We start from the raw sequence: 18,101 nt of genomic DNA on the forward strand, positions 1-18,101 counted from the left end.
ACAATAACTAGGTTTTGAAGCATGAATGGAATGTTTCGAGTGAGTTGCTACATTTTGTAGACATGCAATAGAGTTGCGGTGTCCCATGAAACAGTTGTGACAGTTGCACTTACAGTTTAGAGAATGTTAAGACTGAGCCAAAGCGATTGAGAAACTGCAGCATGTCTTCATTGTATTCCATTGGTAAGTAGCTGCATGTCTGTTACCTTTCGCTATTGAAACAGACAGACAGACAGACATTAATTTGACCAAATATTTAGGAAGAGGTCATTTAAATGGAGTCTGTGAAAGAAGAAACCACCCGGACAAAGTGGTAATCAACTGAAAACCAAGTCAAATGGATGTATTGTGTTATAGGTTTCACGATGCTTGTATCTAAAACAAAGGAAATCATTGTAAGATTGTTCTGTACATCAGCTGAGTTCTCAGTAAGCTTCAATAGGAGGTGTGTAGCCTGACATGAAAGTGTGTCCTTGTATCTGTGTGGGCTAATATAGTCCAAATGTTTGCCTTGCTATAACATGAGCCAGTGGTTGAGCCAATGACAAGTTGAGCAAATTGATAGTGTTTTCTTCCTAGGCTTGATTCAAGGCACTGTCACTGGGATATGAGGCCTATGTTAAAAGTGTTTTTAAAAGTGTGTTTGTTAGGTGTGTGTGTGCCTGTGTTAATTAAAAGATGCATTCAATTATTAAAAGAAGACAACAACAAAAATAGTGATTGTGATTGTGTTAAATTGTGTTTGGGAAATAAAGATAGACGTGGTTTTAAAAAGGTTGTGGTAATATTTCATTCCGTACAGAAATGTGTAGGCGGCTTAACTTACCCTGTCCTGCGGCTCAACTTACCCCGTACCCATGGAGTGAAGCTAAATGTAAAAAATGGCTCAACTTACCCCACTCTCTCCTAATTGAATTCTATAAATATTTGTTAATTTTAGGGAATCAATGGCACTGTCTTTGCATGTAGCCTATTATTCCTGTTCAGAGACTGGTTTTCTGTAGCACAGAAATATTGTGTATCTGAGCATTTCAGTGTTACTCAGTGCTTTTTAATGACAGGGGGCAGTGTGGAATCAGAGGATTCAGACAATTGGGTAAATGTTTAAGTATTTTTATTCCTCTAAAATGAACACATCTCTTAGTCAGTAAAAAGCTTCTACTGCTCTCCTTTATTGCAGCTTCATTAACAGACATTTTCACACTCACTCTTTTATATTGATGTATCCAGGATAAATGCATTTTTGTTTTTTTTGTATTTTTACACACCGAGACCACTATGCACAACATATCACATACTTTAAAACCCATAATGACATAAATACAGATAGGCTCAATTAGATTAATAAATTAGAAAAACAACAAAAAAGAACAATGATTTACCAGTGTCAGAAAGGTAAGTCATGAACCCTGTCAGTGAATGGGGGTCGTATCCATATCCAAAAGCCTGTATATATTTACAGTTAATTACCATCAGCTGTTTTCATTGTTAGAAGAACATGAACGGTTATGGTTTCGTTCTTGATCGGGTTCATTATGTGTTCATCTCTGCCATTTTATACACTACCTGACCACCTCCATGTCTCAGAGAGGCACCGTTGGAGTCTGTTACTTTCTCTCTCTACCCTCCTCCCTTACTAGGCCTCAGGCCTCACTCTCGTCTACTTTCCAAAGGCTGTGGGAAATCCTTGACAAATACCCAAACTGAAGTTTCTCTCTCATGGTACACCGTGTCATATCTCCCCACCTCTAAATTAGAGGCTAACATGCCTGTGAGGACCTTGACTTGGTTCATAACCGACACCCCTCTAAATCATTTGGCAGGGACCGTATGTCCCTGCTTCTACAATATCCACAGCCCATCTCATGTCTTTAACATTTCTGTTGCCGGTGCCTCCCTGTTTTTCTATGCGACAAATCAGATTCAGTCACAAAAAAATTAACATCTGTCATCAGTGTTATTTGTTTTAATACAACGTGAGTGGTGACATGGACACCAGACATTCAGAAAGGGCACACTAGTCTGGGAAGGGCTGGTTTGCTGTGCTCATCCAATTCGCTTGGCTGTCTAATCAGCTCCGCAAATAGGCAGTGACTGGCTAGAAAAACACCTGTTAACTACAAACCCCGCCAAATCAGATAGCATTTCTCACTGACCCCTGGGAGCCAGGGATCTGGTGCCACCAACACAAACACTCAGGATGGAGTGAGGTCTAACTTACAGTATCTTCCACCTCCTCTGATCTTCTGAGGTGGGCTTCAGCAGACTGGAAGGGAGCCCCAGCCCTAGATCCATTAAACATTTGACCGAGCCATTGCCCAATGAAAAAGGAGCAATGACATCTGTTGGAGAGCCCAGATTTCATGAGAGAAGCATGTCAGGGGTTTCTTCTGAGTGAAGCATCATCGTGCTTGGCACTCGTCTGAGTGGCGCTCACTTGGCGCTCACATTGAATCAGCTCGGACCCCCCTGTGTTCACCACTCTCTGTTAGCCTCACCTCTCCCTCCTCTGTCCTCTCATCAGAGGCAGGGAAGACTCAGGGCCTCAGCGATCCTCCTGTGGCAATTTTTAGTGAACGGTCGGTTGCTATGCAAAATGATATCCACCATTTCATTTCAGAAATCCTACATGTCAACATTTCAAGTTTCAAAGAATAATTCAGTACAGGCTCTCTCACTCCCATGGCGATTTAAACAGTATTTAGATAACTGTGTAGAAAGATAAGCCCTACAAAAACCTCCTCCAGGACAGGCGTACAGTGGATATACTACTGTGTACTTTGTGACATGACTGGGCCAAATGAGTTGAAAGACAGACCAGACCAAACGCAGGTTAGCAACAGTATGTGTGACAGGCAAGCTCATCTACGACTGCAATCACATGGACCATGATTTGAAGTTGATCATAGCACCTTGTGACGTTGACAGCAAAGGACCTCTATTGCACAAACAAAAAGGTGGAAAATAATAATAATAATAATCAAATGAATGGAAACACATTTCTGAGTTTCACCAATCAAACATTTGTTTAGTGAGGGTTTCAAATCCTTACAATGAAAGAGACGTCATACATTTATGAAAACGTATTTGTTGGGCTCTGAACAAACTCATTGATCAGTTTTTGACCACTTTAATACTCTGTTGTTTTGCAGATATATATATTTTTTTATAGGGCTGGGATGTGTCCAGTTCTCAGACAGGGTCTCCCACTCCCGTTTACATGGCACCTGGTCTCCACACACGCGGCTGGACACCCACCTTGGTGGCGATGAAGCGGGGTTTGGGTGCCTGCATGGCATTTGCCCTGAAAGGAGGGGGGAGGTTAGCAAGGAAACTCAGATCAGGGGCACTCTGAAACTGCTTAGTACCTTGGAGCCCACTGTAAGACACCCCAGGATAGGGTGATGGGTGGGGGATGGGGTTGGGGACAGGGGTGGCATTGATTCTGGGCAGCCCGGGCAGGCCCCCTGAATAGGTAGGAGCAAGGGCGGGATGTGGGGCAGAGACCGGGGCTGGGGAAAAGACAGGGGCAGGGGGTGGGGAAAGAGGTGCAGGGGTTGGGGAGATCATGTCGGAGCGGGTCAGGCGCTCTCCCAGCGTTGTGGCTGAACGAGGAGCGATCACGGTGGGGGCCAAACACCGGGATGACATGGGCGTGGGTGTTGAGAAGCGTTTGATCTCGTACACACGGGCCGCCTTGACTGGGATCTGTCTGGGAGGAGTCATGGTGCTGCCCACCATGGTAGTATACCCTCCCTGCTGCTGCCTCTGGTCCTGGTATGAGGGCATCGCCGACAGGTTGGCAACACTACCCCCGAACATAGCTGAGTTGAGCTGGTAAGGCTGCCTTCTCATGAAATCCAGAGCTTTGATTCCCTCCCTATGAGAGGCTATCCCCCGTCTGCTTCCCCAGCCCCCCCTGTCAGACCTGCCTGTATCTCTCTGTGGCCCCACAGGGCAGGAGGGGGCTAGCAACGGGTTGTAACCAATGGGAGGGGGGGCACGGATGTTGGGGGATAACTTCCACTGTGAGTTGATATTGGGGTTGGGGGCATACTGGGACTCGGCCCCTGGGTGGGTGACCTCCTGCTGGTAGGCGGTCTCTAGTGGAGTGTCTACCACAAACCGGTCCATGCGGCTCTGCCTGCGGGCAAACAGCTGAGCCCCCTTCCCCTCCGCCTGGGGAATCTGAGGGGCCTCGTGGATGACCCTGGGTTTGGGGGCCACCGGTGGAGGCATCCTGCCCCGGCCGGCTTCAGCAGCCTGGTCTTCCTCTGTGCCTGAGTCAAATCCCATCATACTCCCTGAATTGCTTCCGTAGTGGGGCCTGTCATCCAGGTTCTGCACCATGTTCAGCAGGTCAGGGTTGGGCGAGTTCTTCTTCTCATCAGGGACTCTGAACATGGGCCTCCTGCCGCTGCGCCGACGAGCCTCCTGGAGGTAACCGGTACGACCACCAGGGAGAGGTGGGACATTGGACATGGGGGATCTGGGTGCAGCTGCAGGAGCTGTGGAGGGTGGGAGTGGGACAACTGAGACTGAAGCTTGGGGCATGTGGGCAAAAGAAACTTGAGGTTGGGGTATGGGGTCAAATGACACTGGAGCTGGGAATGATTGGGCCACCGAGACCAAGGCTTGGGGTATGGGAGCACCTGAGAATGGCGATGGGGGTGGAATTGAGGGTACGTTGGCAAATGATACTGGGGGTGGTGGTACGGAGGCAAACGAGACTGGAGGTGGGGGTATGGGGCCACCTGAGAATTGTGCTGGGGGTGGAGGTATGGCTGTGAAGGAAGCCTGTGGAACAGAGAGCATGGGTGGTTCTGCCAGGCTCTCCACAGAGAAGGCAGGACGGGGATGAGTGGCCGGTGCTGAGGATGGGGTGGAGAACGGTCCTCCGGACACAGAGGACGGGGGTGAGAAGAAGGAAGGACAGCCACTTGCAGGCAGCTCTGATGTGGTGGAGAAGGGAGGTCCTACAATAGACACAGAGGTTGCTGGGCGCTGGGCCCTTTTGGTGATGACGGGGCGGAACACAACAGGAGCGGTAGCGGCTCGGTTAGTCACAAACCCTGGGTTGAAGGGGCGGGCGGTTCTGTTGACCACAGAGCTGGAGGAGAGTTCTGGCAGTGGTGTTTGGGGCGGAGGTATGGTTGAGATGGACACTTGGCCGGTGATTGGTTTGGGTGCCACAGTCGGGGGTGACATTAGCACACTAGCTGTGCTCACTGCAGAGTAGGCTACATCTCCGTTAGCCATACTGTAGGCAGTAGGAGCAGCTGGGGCTGGTGCCATAGCCCTCTCAGCCACAGACGGAGTCTCCTCCTTGAAGGCTACAGGGGGCGGTGGTGCCACAGGTTGCTGAGGTTGGTACATCTGTGGTTGTGTCTCTGGCTGGGGCTGGCTCTGTGCATGTGGCTGAGGCTGCTCCTGGATCTGTGGTTGGTTCGGTGGTTGGGTCTTTATCTGAGGCTGGGGCGGCACCTGAGGCTGGGTGGCAGCCACCTTCTTGGCGTGCTCGGCCGCCCTCTTCCTTTGCTGCTCAAACAGCTGGGCGCCCTTCCCAGAGATGTCACTCAGGCCGGGACTGGGGGCATCTTCTGTCCCATCCCCTCGCTCTCCCCCCGCGGTCGCCCTCTTCTCCAGTGCATCCAAGTAGTCACTGTCCCAGGTGGTGTCGGGGGCGGCTGAGAAGCCATCCTCATCAAACTCCGACTCGCTTCCTGGGAAAAGACCATCTTCCTCCTGGGAATCTTGCTGCATGTCCTCGTCCACGCTGCCGAAGCTGGTCAGCGTGTACTTCTTGGAGCGCTGCCGCCGCTTCTTGAACATCAGCACGCCCTTGGAGTGGGGGTTGGGAGCGTCTGTCAGAAGAGAGGCGATAGAGCGGCACTTGGTTCTGGCCTCCTTCACCTGTTTGTCTTGAACCGTGTCACCCCGGTTCAGTTCTGTAGGGGTCAAAGCATGTTTTAGTGTGGGTACATCTGTAAATACACCTGTACTGTTTCCATAACATCTCGGTTGTGGTCTTTTCCATTTGAATTAGGTCGATGACCTTTTTTTAAAGCTCAATGAAACTTATTTTCAATTCTTGAATAGGAGTGACAAGCATTTCGCTACACTCGCATTAACATCTGCTAACCATGTGTATGTGACAAATAAAATTTGATTTGATTTGAGTTACAATTCACCTGAACAACTGCACCTAACATAATATACACAAAAAGATCACAGGATAGTATTTGACATGTAGTGAGTTTTTAGTCCACGTAAAGTGACACAGGGTGGTCATAATTTCTACAAGCTATTTAAAATATGATGAAGAAACATGACTGTTATTAATGCATTGCCAAAAGTAAAGGGGGATATTTTTTTTTACCAGTGTTGAATGACCAGATACGTAATAACCTTTAAATTGAGAACTCATCATGACATCAGGTTCTAAAAACCGGCAACAGCTAACTTCCTACAATTCTAAAAATGTGCAGTTTTATAGCTAATCTCATGCTATTCTACACATTTTGCCATGGATTATGATGTGCTCATATGCTATCTGTGTGGTACTCCAGTGACAAGCATCCATCTTCTAGCATGCTACCAGAGCACATCTGAAAAAATGCCTGGCATTTTTACATTTACCAAGGTGAAGTTCCCAGCTATTGACTTAATAGCATAGATTTGAAGAAAAGTCCCATCTTGTAGGCAAACTTCAAGCAGACGCTGTACATTTGCACAAACCTATTATAGTTTTAGACAGATATGATCCCAATGTGCCCAACTATGTAAGGAGTTGTTATTTAAATTGTCATTGGCAGTGTCCCTGAAGAGGACATGTGAATCTCTAATTAGGGACACTCAGGGATTTATGGCATTTTATTTATTTAAACTTCTTAAAACAGCAACGTCCTGAAATAGCCTCCCTCTCTGGGAGTTTATGACTGTGACAGGTGGACAGGTTGTAAGTCTTTGGTATATACACTACAGTTCAAAAGTTTGGGGTCACTTAGAAATGTCCTTGTTTTTGAAAGGAAAGCACATTTCTTGTCCATTAAAATAGCATCAAATTGATCAGAAATACAGTGTAGACATTGTTAATGTTGTAAATGACTATTGTAGCTTGAAGCGACAGATTTTTTATGGAATATCTACATAGGCGCACAGAGGCCCATTATCAGCAACCATCACTCCTGTGTTTCAATGGCACGTTGTGCTAATTCAAGTTTATCATTTGAAAAGGCTAATTGATCATTAGAAAACCCTTTGCAATAATGTTAGTACAGCTGAAAACTGTTCTGATTAAAGAAGCAATAAAACTGTCCTTCTTTAGACTATATCATCCTAACTAACTCGCCCTCCAAATAGACCTCTGCGGTTTTCAACCAAGATCTCAGCAATCACTGCCTCATTGCCTGCATCCGTATCTCAGTTCACTGGTCACGATGGCAACACCCACCCGTAGCACACGCTCCAGCAGGTGTATCTCACTGAACATCCCTAAAGCCAAAACCTCATTTGGCCGCCTTTCCTTCCAGTTCTCTGCTGCCTGCGACTGGAACGAATTGCAAAAAACTCTGAAGTTGGAGACTTTTATCTCCCTCACCAACTTTAATTAAACATCTGCTATCTGAGCAGCTAACCGATCGCTGCAGCTGTACATAGTCCATCGGTATATAGCCCACCCAATTTACCTACGTCATCCCCATACTGTTTTTATTTATTTACTTTTCTGCTCTTTTGCACACCAGTATCTCTACCTGCACATCTGATCATTTATCACTCCAGTGTCAATCTGCTAAATTGTAATTATTCGCTCCTATGGCCTATTTATTGCCTACCTCATGCCTTTTGCACACAATGTATATAGATACATTTTTTTCTACTATGTTATTGACTTGTTTATTGTTTATTGTTTACTCCATGTGGAACTCTGTGCTGTTGTCTGTTCACACTGCTATGCTTTATCTTGGCCAGGTCGCAGTTGCAAATGAGAACTTGTTCTCAACTAGCCTACCTGGTTAAATAAAGGTGAAATAAAAAATACATTTTAAAAATTTAAAAATCTGTAATGGGTCTGCGGTTAAACGACCACCCCTCTTCACTGTCAAACGCTCCCTAAAACACTTCAGCGAACAGGCCAATCTAATCGACCTGGCCGGGGTATCCTGGAATGACATTGACCTCATCCCGTCAGTAGAGGATGCCTGGTTATTCTTTAAAAGTGCCTTCTTCACCATCGAAAATAAGCATGCCCCATTCAAAAAATGTAGAACTAGAAATAGATATAGCCCTTGGTTCACTCCAGACCTGTCTGCCCTTGACCAGCACAAAAACATCCTGTGGCGTTCTGCATTAGCATCGAATTGCCCCCGTGATATGCAACTTTTTTAGGGAAGTTAGGAACCAATATACACAGGCAGTTAGGAAAGCTAAAGCTATCTTTTTCAAACAGAAATTTGCATCCTGTAGTACAAACTCAAAAAAGTTCTGGGACACTGTAAAGTCCATGGAGAATAAGAGCACCTCCTCCCAGCTGCCCACTGCACTGAGGCTAGGAAACACTGTCACTACCAATAAATCCACAATAATTGAGAATTTCAATAAGCATTTTTCTATGGCTGGCCATGCTTTACACCTGGCTACCTCTACCCCAGTCAACAGCCCTGCGCTCCCCACAGCAACTTGCCCAAACCTCCCCCACTTCTCCTTCACCCAAATCCAGATAGCTGATGTTCTGAAAGAGCTGCAAAATATAGACCCCTACAAATCAGCCGGGCTAGACAATCTGGACACTCTCTTTCTAAAATTATCTGCCAAAATTATTGCAACCCCTATTACGAGCCTGTTCAACCTCTCTTTCGTATCGTCTGAGATTCCCATAGATTGGAAAGCTGCCGCGGTCACCCCCTCTTCAAACACTCTAGACCCAAACTGCTACAGACCTATATGTTTTCTACCCTGCCTTTCTAAGGTCTTTGAAAGCCAAGTTAACAAATAGATTTCCGACCATTTCGAATCTCACCATAACTACTCCGCTATGCAATTCGGTTTCAGAGCTGGTCATGGGTGCACCTCAGCCACGCTCAAGGTCCTAAACGATATCATAACCGCCATCAATTAGAGACATTACTGTGCTGCCATATTCATCGACCTGGCTAAGGCTTTCAACTCTGTCAATCACAACATTCTTATTGGCAGACTCAACAGCCTTGGTTTCTCAAATTATTGCCTCGCTTGGTACACGATAGAGGTCATTATGACAAATCGGAGGGCCTGTTGTCCGGATCTCTGGCAGTCTCTATGGGGGTGCCACAGGGTTCAATTCTCGGGCCGACTCTCTTCTCTGTATACATCAATGATGTCGCTCTTGCTGCTGGTGATTCTTTGATCCACCTCCACGCAGACAACACCATTCTGTATACCTCCGACCCTTCGTTGGACACTGTTAACTAACCTCCAGAGGAGCTTCAATGCCATACAACTCTCCTTCCGTGGCCTCCAACTGCTCTTACATGCAAGTAAAACTAAATGCATACTCTTCACCCGATCGCTGCCCGCACATGCCCGCCCGTCCAGCATCACTACTCTGGATGGTTCTGACTTAGAATATGTGGACACCTACAAATACCTAGGTGTCTGGTTAGACTGTAAACTCTCCTTCTAGACTCACATTAAACATTTCCAATCCCAAATTAAATCTAGAATCTGCTTCCTATTTCGCAACTAAGCATCCTTCACCACCCGTAGCACGCGCACCAGCAGGTATATCTCACTGGTCACCCCCAAAGCCAATTCTTCCTTTGACTGCCTCTCCTTCCAGTCCTCTGCTGCCAATGACTGGAACGACCTGCAAAAATCTCTGAAGCTGGAGACTCTTACCTCCCTCACAGATCAGAGCAGCTCACAGATCACTGCACCTGTACATAGCTCATCTGTAAATAGCCCATCCAATCTACCTATTCCCCATACCCTATTTATTTATTTACTTATCTTGCTCCTTTGCACCCCAGTATCTCAACTTGCACATTCATCTTCTGCACATCCTACCATTCCAGTGTTTAATTGCTATATTGTAATTACTTTGTCACCATGGCCTATTTATTGCCTTATCTCTCTTAACCTACCTCATTTGCACATGCTGAATATAGATTTTTCTATTGTATTATTGATTGTATTTTTGTTTTTTTCCACGTGTAACTCTGTGTTGTTGTATGTGTCGAACTGCTTTGCTTTATCTTGGCCAGGTCGCAGTTGCAAATGAGAACTTGTTCTCAACTAGCCTACCTGGTTAAATAAGTCACCTGGAATGCATTTCAATTAACAGGTGTGCCATGTTAAACGTTAATTTGTGGAATTTCTTTCCTTCTGAATGTGTTTGAACCAATCAGTTGTGTTGTGACAAGTTAGGGTTGGTATACAGACGATAGCCCTATTTGGTAAAATACCAAGTCCATATTATGGCAAGAACAGCTCAAGTAAGGAAAAAGAAATAGCAGTCCATCATTACTTTAAGACATGAAGCATGGAGGAGGAGGTGTGATGGTGCTTGGCTAGTGACACTGTCTTTGATTTATTTAGAATTCAAGGCACACTTAACCAGCATGGCTACCACAGTATTATGCAACAATACGCCATCCCATCTGGTTTGCACTGTTATTTTCTAGTTTGATGTCATCACTGTTATTTTACAATGTAGAAAATAGTACAAACAAAGAAAAACCCTTGAATGAATAGGTACAGTGCCTTGCGAAAGTATTCGGCCCCCTTGAACTTTGCGACCTTTTGCCACATTTCAGGCTTCAAACATAAAGATATAAAACTGTATTTTTTTGTGAAGAATCAACAACAAGTGGGACACAATCATGAAGTGGAACGACATTTATTGGATATTTCAAACTTTTTTAACAAATCAAAAACTGAAAAATTGGGCGTGCAAAATTATTCAGCCCCCTTAATTAAGTTAATACTTTGTAGCGCCACCTTTTGCTGCGATTACAGCTGTAAGTCACTTGGGGTATGTCTCTATCAGTTTTGCACATCGAGAGACTGAAATTTTTTCCCATTCCTCCTTGCAAAACAGCTCGAGCTCAGTGAGGTTGGATGGAGAGCATTTGTGAACAGCAGTTTTCAGTTCTTTCCACAGATTCTCGATTGGATTCAGGTCTGGACTTTGACTTGGCCATTCTAACACCTGGATATGTTTATTTTTGAACCATTCCATTGTAGATTTTGCTTTATGTTTTGGATCATTGTCTTGTTGGAAGACAAATCTCCGTCCCAGTCTCAGGTCTTTTGCAGACTCCATCAGGTTTTCTTCCAGAATGGTCCTGTATTTGGCTCCATCCATCTTCCCATCAATTCCAACCATCTTCCCTGTCCCTGCTGAAGAAAAGCAGGCCCAAACCATGATGCTGCCCCCACCATGTTTGACAGTGGGGATGGTGTGTTCAGGGTGATGAGCTGTGTTGCTTTTACGCCAAACATAACGTTTTGCATTGTTGCCAAAAAGTTCAATTTTGGTTTCATCTGACCAGAGCACCTTCTTCCACATGTTTGGTGTGTCTCCCAGGTGGCTTGTGGCAAACTTTAAACAACACTTTTTATGGATATCTTTAAGAAATGGCTTTCTTCTTGCCACTCTTCCATAAAGGCCAGATTTGTGCAATATACGACTGATTGTTGTCCTATGGACAGAGTCTCCCACCTCAGCTGTAGATCTCTGCAGTTCATCCAGAGTGATCATGGGCCTCTTGGCTGCATCTCTGATCAGTCTTCTCCTTGTATGAGCTGAAAGTTTAGAGGGACGGCCAGGTCTTGGTAGATTTGCAGTGGTCTGATACTCCTTCCATTTCAATATTATCGCTTGCACAGTGCTCCTTGGGATGTTTAAAGCTTGGGAAATCTTTTTGTATCCAAATCCGGCTTTAAACTTCTTCACAACAGTATCTCGGACCTGCCTGGTGTGTTCCTTGTTCTTCATGATGCTCTCTGCGCTTTTAACGGACCTCTGAGACTATCACAGTGCAGGTGCATTTATACGGAGACTTGATTACACACAGGTGGATTGTATTTATCATCATTAGTCATTTAGGTCAACATTGATCATTCAGAGATCCTCACTGAACTTCTGGAGAGAGTTTGCTGCACTGAAAGTAAAGGGGCTGAATAATTTTGCACGCCCAATTTTTCAGTATTTGATTTGTTAAAAAAGTTTGAAATATCCAATAAATGTCGTTCCACTTCATGATTGTGTCCCACTTGTTGTTGATTCTTCACAAAAAATACAGTTTTATATCTTTATGTTTGAAGCCTGAAATGTGGCAAAAGGTCGCAAAGTTCAAGGGGGCCGAATACTTTCGCAAGGCACTGTATGTCCAAACTTTTGACTGGTACGGTATATATTTTGGCTGTTAGCCCAGGTCACTGGTCCAATCATCAGCTGCCTGTTGGCTCTGACAGATTGATCACAGCAGAGGGCACTCCGCCTTACTATTATTAACTATTGGTGTATTGGTGTCTAAACCATCCGACCAAGGACAGCACGTGTGTATTTTGTCTATTGATATGTGTATGAATGGAATGGTATCATATTTTGTTTACTCTCGATACAGTTTTAAATGTGTCTTATTTATACCTGTAAATAGTTATTGTACGTTTTTCTTCAGTGTGTCCTTGTTTTTGTTGCAGTCTTAGCGAGATGTAGCAAGACATGAACGTGAGAGGGGAATATAGTGGAAGAGAAGGACAGAGTGATATATAAAGGTGGTCAAAGAGGGAAAGTGAGAGGGGGGGAGCTACTGCTACTTGATATCAGATAGCAGCTGCTTGGAGATGCCTTTCCCAGTTCATACATGCAGTGCTCGGGTTAGCGGACCACTGAACTAGGGGACAAATATAGCCCCTGTTCTACGTAGAAAGGACTGCCTCTGTCCTCTTAAAGGGGCCCTTTTCGGACTAATGCTATCTCATGAGGAATACTCTGCCTTTACCCGAGAGGACACCTATGAGAATAAACATTGATTTGATTTGAGAAGCTACTTAAACCATCTCATTATCACAATGACAATTTTTTAAATATGATTTACACTGAACAAAAATGTAAACGCAACATGTAACAATTTCTAAGATTTTACTGAGTTACAGTTCATGTAAGGAAATCAATTCATTAGGCCCTAATATATGGATTTCATGTGACTTGGAATACAGAAATGCAATTGTTGGTCACAGATACCTAAAAAAAAGGTAGGGGTGTGGATCAGAAAACCAGTCCGTGTCTGCTGTGACCAACATTTGCCTCATGCAGCGCAACACATCCCCTACACATAGAATAGATCAGGCTGTTGATTGTGGCCTGTGGAATGTTGTCTCACTCCTCTTCAATGGCTGTTCGAAGTTGCTGGATATTGGCAGGAACTGGAACATGCTGTGGTACACGTTGAGCCAGAGCATCCCAAACAGGCTCAATGGGTGACATGTCTGGTGAGTATGCAGGCCATGGAAGAACTGGGACATTTTCAGCTTCCAGGAATTGTGTACAGATCCTTGCGACATGGTGCTGTGTATTATCACGCTGAAACATGAGGTGATGGCAGCGGATGAATGTCACGACAGTGGTCTTCAGGAACTCGTCACGGTATCTCTGTGCTTTCAAATTGCCATTGATAAAATGTAATTGTGTTCATTGTCCCTAGCTTGTGCCTGCCCATACCATAACTCCACGGCCACCATGGGGCACTCTGTTCTCAACATTGACATCAGCAAACAGCTCGCCCCCACACGACACCATACACGCAGTCTGCCATCTGCCCGGTACAGTTGAAACCGGGATTCATCCGTGAAAAGCACACTTCTCCAGCGTGCCACTGGCCAGCGAAGGTGAGCATTTGTCCACTGAAGTCGGTTTTTCGACACCGAACTGCAGTCAGGTCAAGACCCTGGTGAGGACCAAGAGCAAGCAGATGAGCTTCCCTGAGATGGTTTCTGACAGTTTGTGTAGAAATTCTTCAGCTGTGCAAAACCACAGTTTCATCAGCTGTCCGGGTGGCTGGTCTCAGATGATCCTGCAGGTGAAGAAGATGGATGTGGAGGTCCTGGACTGGCATGGTTAAAACATGGTGTGTGGTTGTGATGTACTGCTAAATTCTCTAAAATGACGTTGGAGTGGGCTTATGGTAGAGAAATTAACATTCAATTGTTTGGCAACAGCTGTGGTGGACATTCCTACAGTCAGCATACCAATTGCACACTCCCTCAAAACTGAGACATCACAAAACTGCACATTTTAGAGTGGCCTTTTATTGTCTCCAGCACAAGGTGCAGCTCTGTAATGAGGAAGCACTGCTTCCATATATGCCACACCTGTCAGGTGGATGGTTTATCTTTGCGAAGGATAATTACTCACTAACAGGGATGTAAACAATTTTGAGCACACAATTTGAGAGAAATAAGCTTTTTGCATGTATTGAACATTTCTGGGATCTTTTATTTCAGCTAATGGAACATGGGACCAACAATTTACATGTTGCATTTATATTTTTGTTCAGTATAAATAACTCAACTAGCCATTACATGACTAATTATTTGTACAGTAACACATCTCACATCACCCTATAGGGTATGATTAGGATACTCACTGGCTTGCTTGGCCTTGTCCATGTAGGTGACACTGAGCTCCTCATCCAGAGGGGTGTCTATGGGCCCCACCATGGGCACCAGCTGCCTGCGGGAGCTCAGCTGCATGGCCCCCTTGGCCCTCTCGGGGGAAACCAGTGGGACCACGTTGGAGGGCTCCTGGAAGCCACTGTCCTCCTCCGCCACTCCGTCCCTTCCTGGGCCCTGGTCCTCAACAGAAGAGATGATGGAGGAGGTCTCTGTGGAGGTCTGGGAGGACCACATCCCTGGAGGGGGCTGGTAAATCACCTCCTTGCGGGCCACCCCCAGCAAGCCTTCCCCCGCTCCTCGGCCATCCATTAGCCCGTGGTCCTGGAGCCCTGGGTAGAGCTGGCCATCTGGGGCGCTGTCATAGCCGCTAAACTCTGAGGTCTCGCCTCCCTCCTGGGAGGCTCTGCCAGAGGCTTTGCCGGGTAAGTTGCTGGGACTTCTGCGCTTCTGCCTCCTCTGCCTCTCGTGGGCTGCCACATCTGCGTCGCTGTCTGTCTCCCCGTAGTAGGCCTCACTGCCTGGGGGCGAGGTGAGGCCGCTGCGCCCCATGGGGGACAGGACAGAGGACCTGCCATGGGGGACCTCCCTGACAGCTGCTATGTGGTGGGGTCTGGAGGAGGGGGACATGGCACGCAGGGCGGCTCGGTACTCTTTGTCAATGCGAGGGGACGGGGCGCGGGTCAACAGCACCACAGACTGGAAGCCTGCCGGTGCCCTGTGGGAGCAAATTAACAATTGTTGGGCATACTGCTCTGGCTTATGCTATTTGCGTTGTGCCAGTAACTGAAAGGTTGCTGGATCGAATCCCCAAGCTGACAAGGTAAAAATCTGTTGTTCTGCCCCTGAACAAGGCAGTTTACCCACGGTTCCATGGCAGGCTGTCAATGTAAATAAGAATTTGTTCTTAACTGACTTGCCTAGTTAAATAAAGATTAAATTAATAAAATAATGATGGAGTAGCACTTAATGCTAATATAACAGGTAAAACAATGTGTTAACATCAGGAGTTTTATGCATAAAAGTGTACACATCAATGGCGATTGTAATTACTCTCTGACCTCTTGACCCGGATGTGTAATATTCCTGGGGAGCTGTCGATTATGGTCATGGCCTGAGAGTGGGACAGACTTTCACATGGCTGCTCGTTGATGGACACCAGCTCATCGCCCTCCCGCAGTCCTGCCCTGCACGCCTTACTGCGCTTACGCACCTACACCAGCAGAGAGAGACAAAATATCACCCACAATAAACAATATAAGATAGGTTTGCCAACAGTACCCAATGCCATACTCTATCTCTCTCTCTCTCTCTCACTCTCTCTCACTCTCTCTCTCTCTATCTATTATCTCTCTGTCATCTCTCCTTCATTCTGAAAAGTGATATTGGATAGAGAACATGACAAAGCAGCTCTTGATCTCTTGTCTTGGTGACTTGCCCTGACAGCTTGGACGTGCTGCAGACATTTCCCACAAGCTGTGGCTGAAGTGAAGCCCTCTTACCCACTTCAGCAGCGAAATGCCAGCCGGCACCTCTCCTCCCCCATGCACTCTCCCACTATTTGTGCCCTATGGGTTGACCCCATAGTTGTGCTAATGCAACCTATGAGATTTTAAGAGAATGTACATATTGAAGCTACATGATCTGTAAGGATCTCTTACTCTGGTAGAAACTTTACACAACAAGAGTTACATTGAGGTGTGTGAGGATAGAGGAATTTATATTTGTTTTGAAGGGGTTCTTTAACCCTTTGGATCTCAACTAGCAATGGGGAAGAATATAACCCAGACAATTTCTTCACTGGGCTGAAACACACACTTTGGTGAGCCACCTCTTAGCCCAGAATAGTCTGTTTGAAAAGCGGTTTTCCTCAGTCAACACTCAGTAAATGTGGTTTGTGTGTGTGTGTGTGTGTGTGTGTGTGTGTGTGTGTGTGTGTGTGTGTGTGTGTGTGTGTGTGTGTGTGTGTGTGTGTGTGTGTGTGTGTGTCCATACTATATGTACTAAAATCCCCTATACAGAAAAGGACAAGAGAAATACTTTGGTAATGGGGAAATGCAATGGGGGAATGCATAGGCAGTTGGATATGTAAGGTGTGAAACTGATATCCTGTATGTGTCTATGACAGCTTTGCTGAACTGGATATCCTCTTATGAAGAGGTATAGCGACTGACTGAGAACCCTGACTGAGAACCAGCCATTCAGAAACGAGAGAGATCCAATGAGGAAAGATGATTGTCCGATCTGTCCGACATCTGTGCAATCACATACCAAATGCTTTAAGAAAACAGTACTTCATGTGTATGTTTTTTCTCATGTCATTCCACATAGCATGAAATGATGTCTGCCTTGCTACATGCACTCCAAACAGGAGAAGTTTAAAGTTCTACAGCTCTATCAATCCCTCCAATGTCTCCCATTCTAGAACAGACACATGACTCATGCTCAGGCTTCTCGGCCCCCTGCCCATGATTGCAGCCGATATTTTATCTGAACCATGTTCACAACCCTTTATCACCCACTAATTCCAGACCCAATATATTATAGAATGCACTGTCATAGACATAGACACTTATCATTCAGAATGTCCCTCTTACCATATCCCCTGTCCCTTGAAACAGTTTTACCATCCTACCTTTCACTGAAGCCATACCTTGGCCACCTGAAGTGGTTTCTGGTGCTCCGCGCCCCCCTGGAGACGAAAGCCCCATGGTGCTCCACCAGACAAGGTGATTATAACCTCTTCTGCCACCATTATTGTGTGATACGTTCTCCTTATTTGTTTTTCTGTCCGTTTGTCTGTCTTTTTGTCTTTCTGGGGGGCCCTCAGTGCGTTTACTCCATAGTTGTCAGGGCCCCCTCAGAGAGCTCTGTCCGCTCTCTTTCAGCTATAATGTCATGGAGTTGACTTCTCTCAACCCACTACTCTGGCACCTGGGCACGCACACATACACACGCTCTTTCAATGACACACACACATGCTCACCCACACCCTAAGTATGGGCACTGCTGATAGGGTTGCAGGCTGGGGGAGCTGAAATAGAGAGAGAGGGGGAAGAGAAAGAGAGAGAGAGAGAGAGAGAGTGATAGAGAGAGGGGGAGACAAAAAGGGGGGAGAGAGAGAGAGAGAGAGAGAGAGAGAGAGAGAGAGAAAGAAAGAAAGGTGGGGAGAGAGTGAGAGAGAGAGAAAGAGAGGGGGATAGAGAGAGAGAAAGAGAGGGGGAGAGAGCAAGCAAGAGAGAGAGGGAGGAAGGTGGAAAAGAAGAGGAGGTGGTTAGAGACCTGTGTCTGCTTACACAGTGGAATGCTGGCTTGAGTGATTGAGAGGAGGGTCTAATTGCACACTTGTCCTGTCACTCAGACAGCAGAGTTGTCAAGGGGTTGTTGATAGCCACTCCAAAAATAAGCCCCTACCTCCAGTGTTGTTCATGCACCTCTAAACCTGT

At 46.0% G+C, this 18,101-nt stretch overlaps 1 protein-coding gene across 2 annotated transcripts; it reads right to left on the minus strand.

Annotated features, from left to right (window-relative positions):
• Window positions 1–1,097: 1,097 nt before the first annotated feature.
• Window positions 1,098–17,741, minus strand: LOC112252930 (synaptopodin 2-like protein). 2 transcript variants are annotated; one of them, XM_024424643.2, is made up of 4 exons: window positions 17,309–17,741; window positions 15,717–15,868; window positions 14,631–15,373; window positions 1,098–5,948 (listed from the first exon to the last, which is right to left on the minus strand). In XM_024424643.2, the coding sequence occupies exons 1-4, from the start codon at window positions 17,408–17,410 to the stop codon at window positions 3,217–3,219; spliced, it is 3,729 nt and encodes a 1,242-aa protein (XP_024280411.1). In that variant the 5' UTR covers window positions 17,411–17,741; the 3' UTR covers window positions 1,098–3,216. The 2 variants fall into 2 exon arrangements, with proteins under 2 accessions (XP_024280411.1, XP_024280412.1); XM_024424644.2 differs by having other exon boundaries at window positions 17,291–17,415.
• Between the last annotated feature and the right edge of the window lie 360 nt (window positions 17,742–18,101).

The sequence above is a fragment of the Oncorhynchus tshawytscha genome, linkage group LG06, assembly GCF_018296145.1.
Source record: "Oncorhynchus tshawytscha isolate Ot180627B linkage group LG06, Otsh_v2.0, whole genome shotgun sequence".
NCBI lineage: Eukaryota > Metazoa > Chordata > Actinopteri > Salmoniformes > Salmonidae > Oncorhynchus > Oncorhynchus tshawytscha.

Coding starts and splice junctions, on each gene's coding strand:
- LOC112252930 (XM_024424643.2), bottom strand. CDS start 17,410: ATGGTGGCAGAAGAGGTTATAATCACCTTGTCTGGTGGAGCACCATGG. Junction 15,869..17,308: donor AACCACTTCAGGTGGCCAAG/GTATGGCTTCAG, acceptor CTGCTGGTGTAG/GTGCGTAAGCGCAGTAAGGC. Junction 15,374..15,716: donor TTACACATCCGGGTCAAGAG/GTCAGAGAGTAA, acceptor TTGCTCCCACAG/GGCACCGGCAGGCTTCCAGT.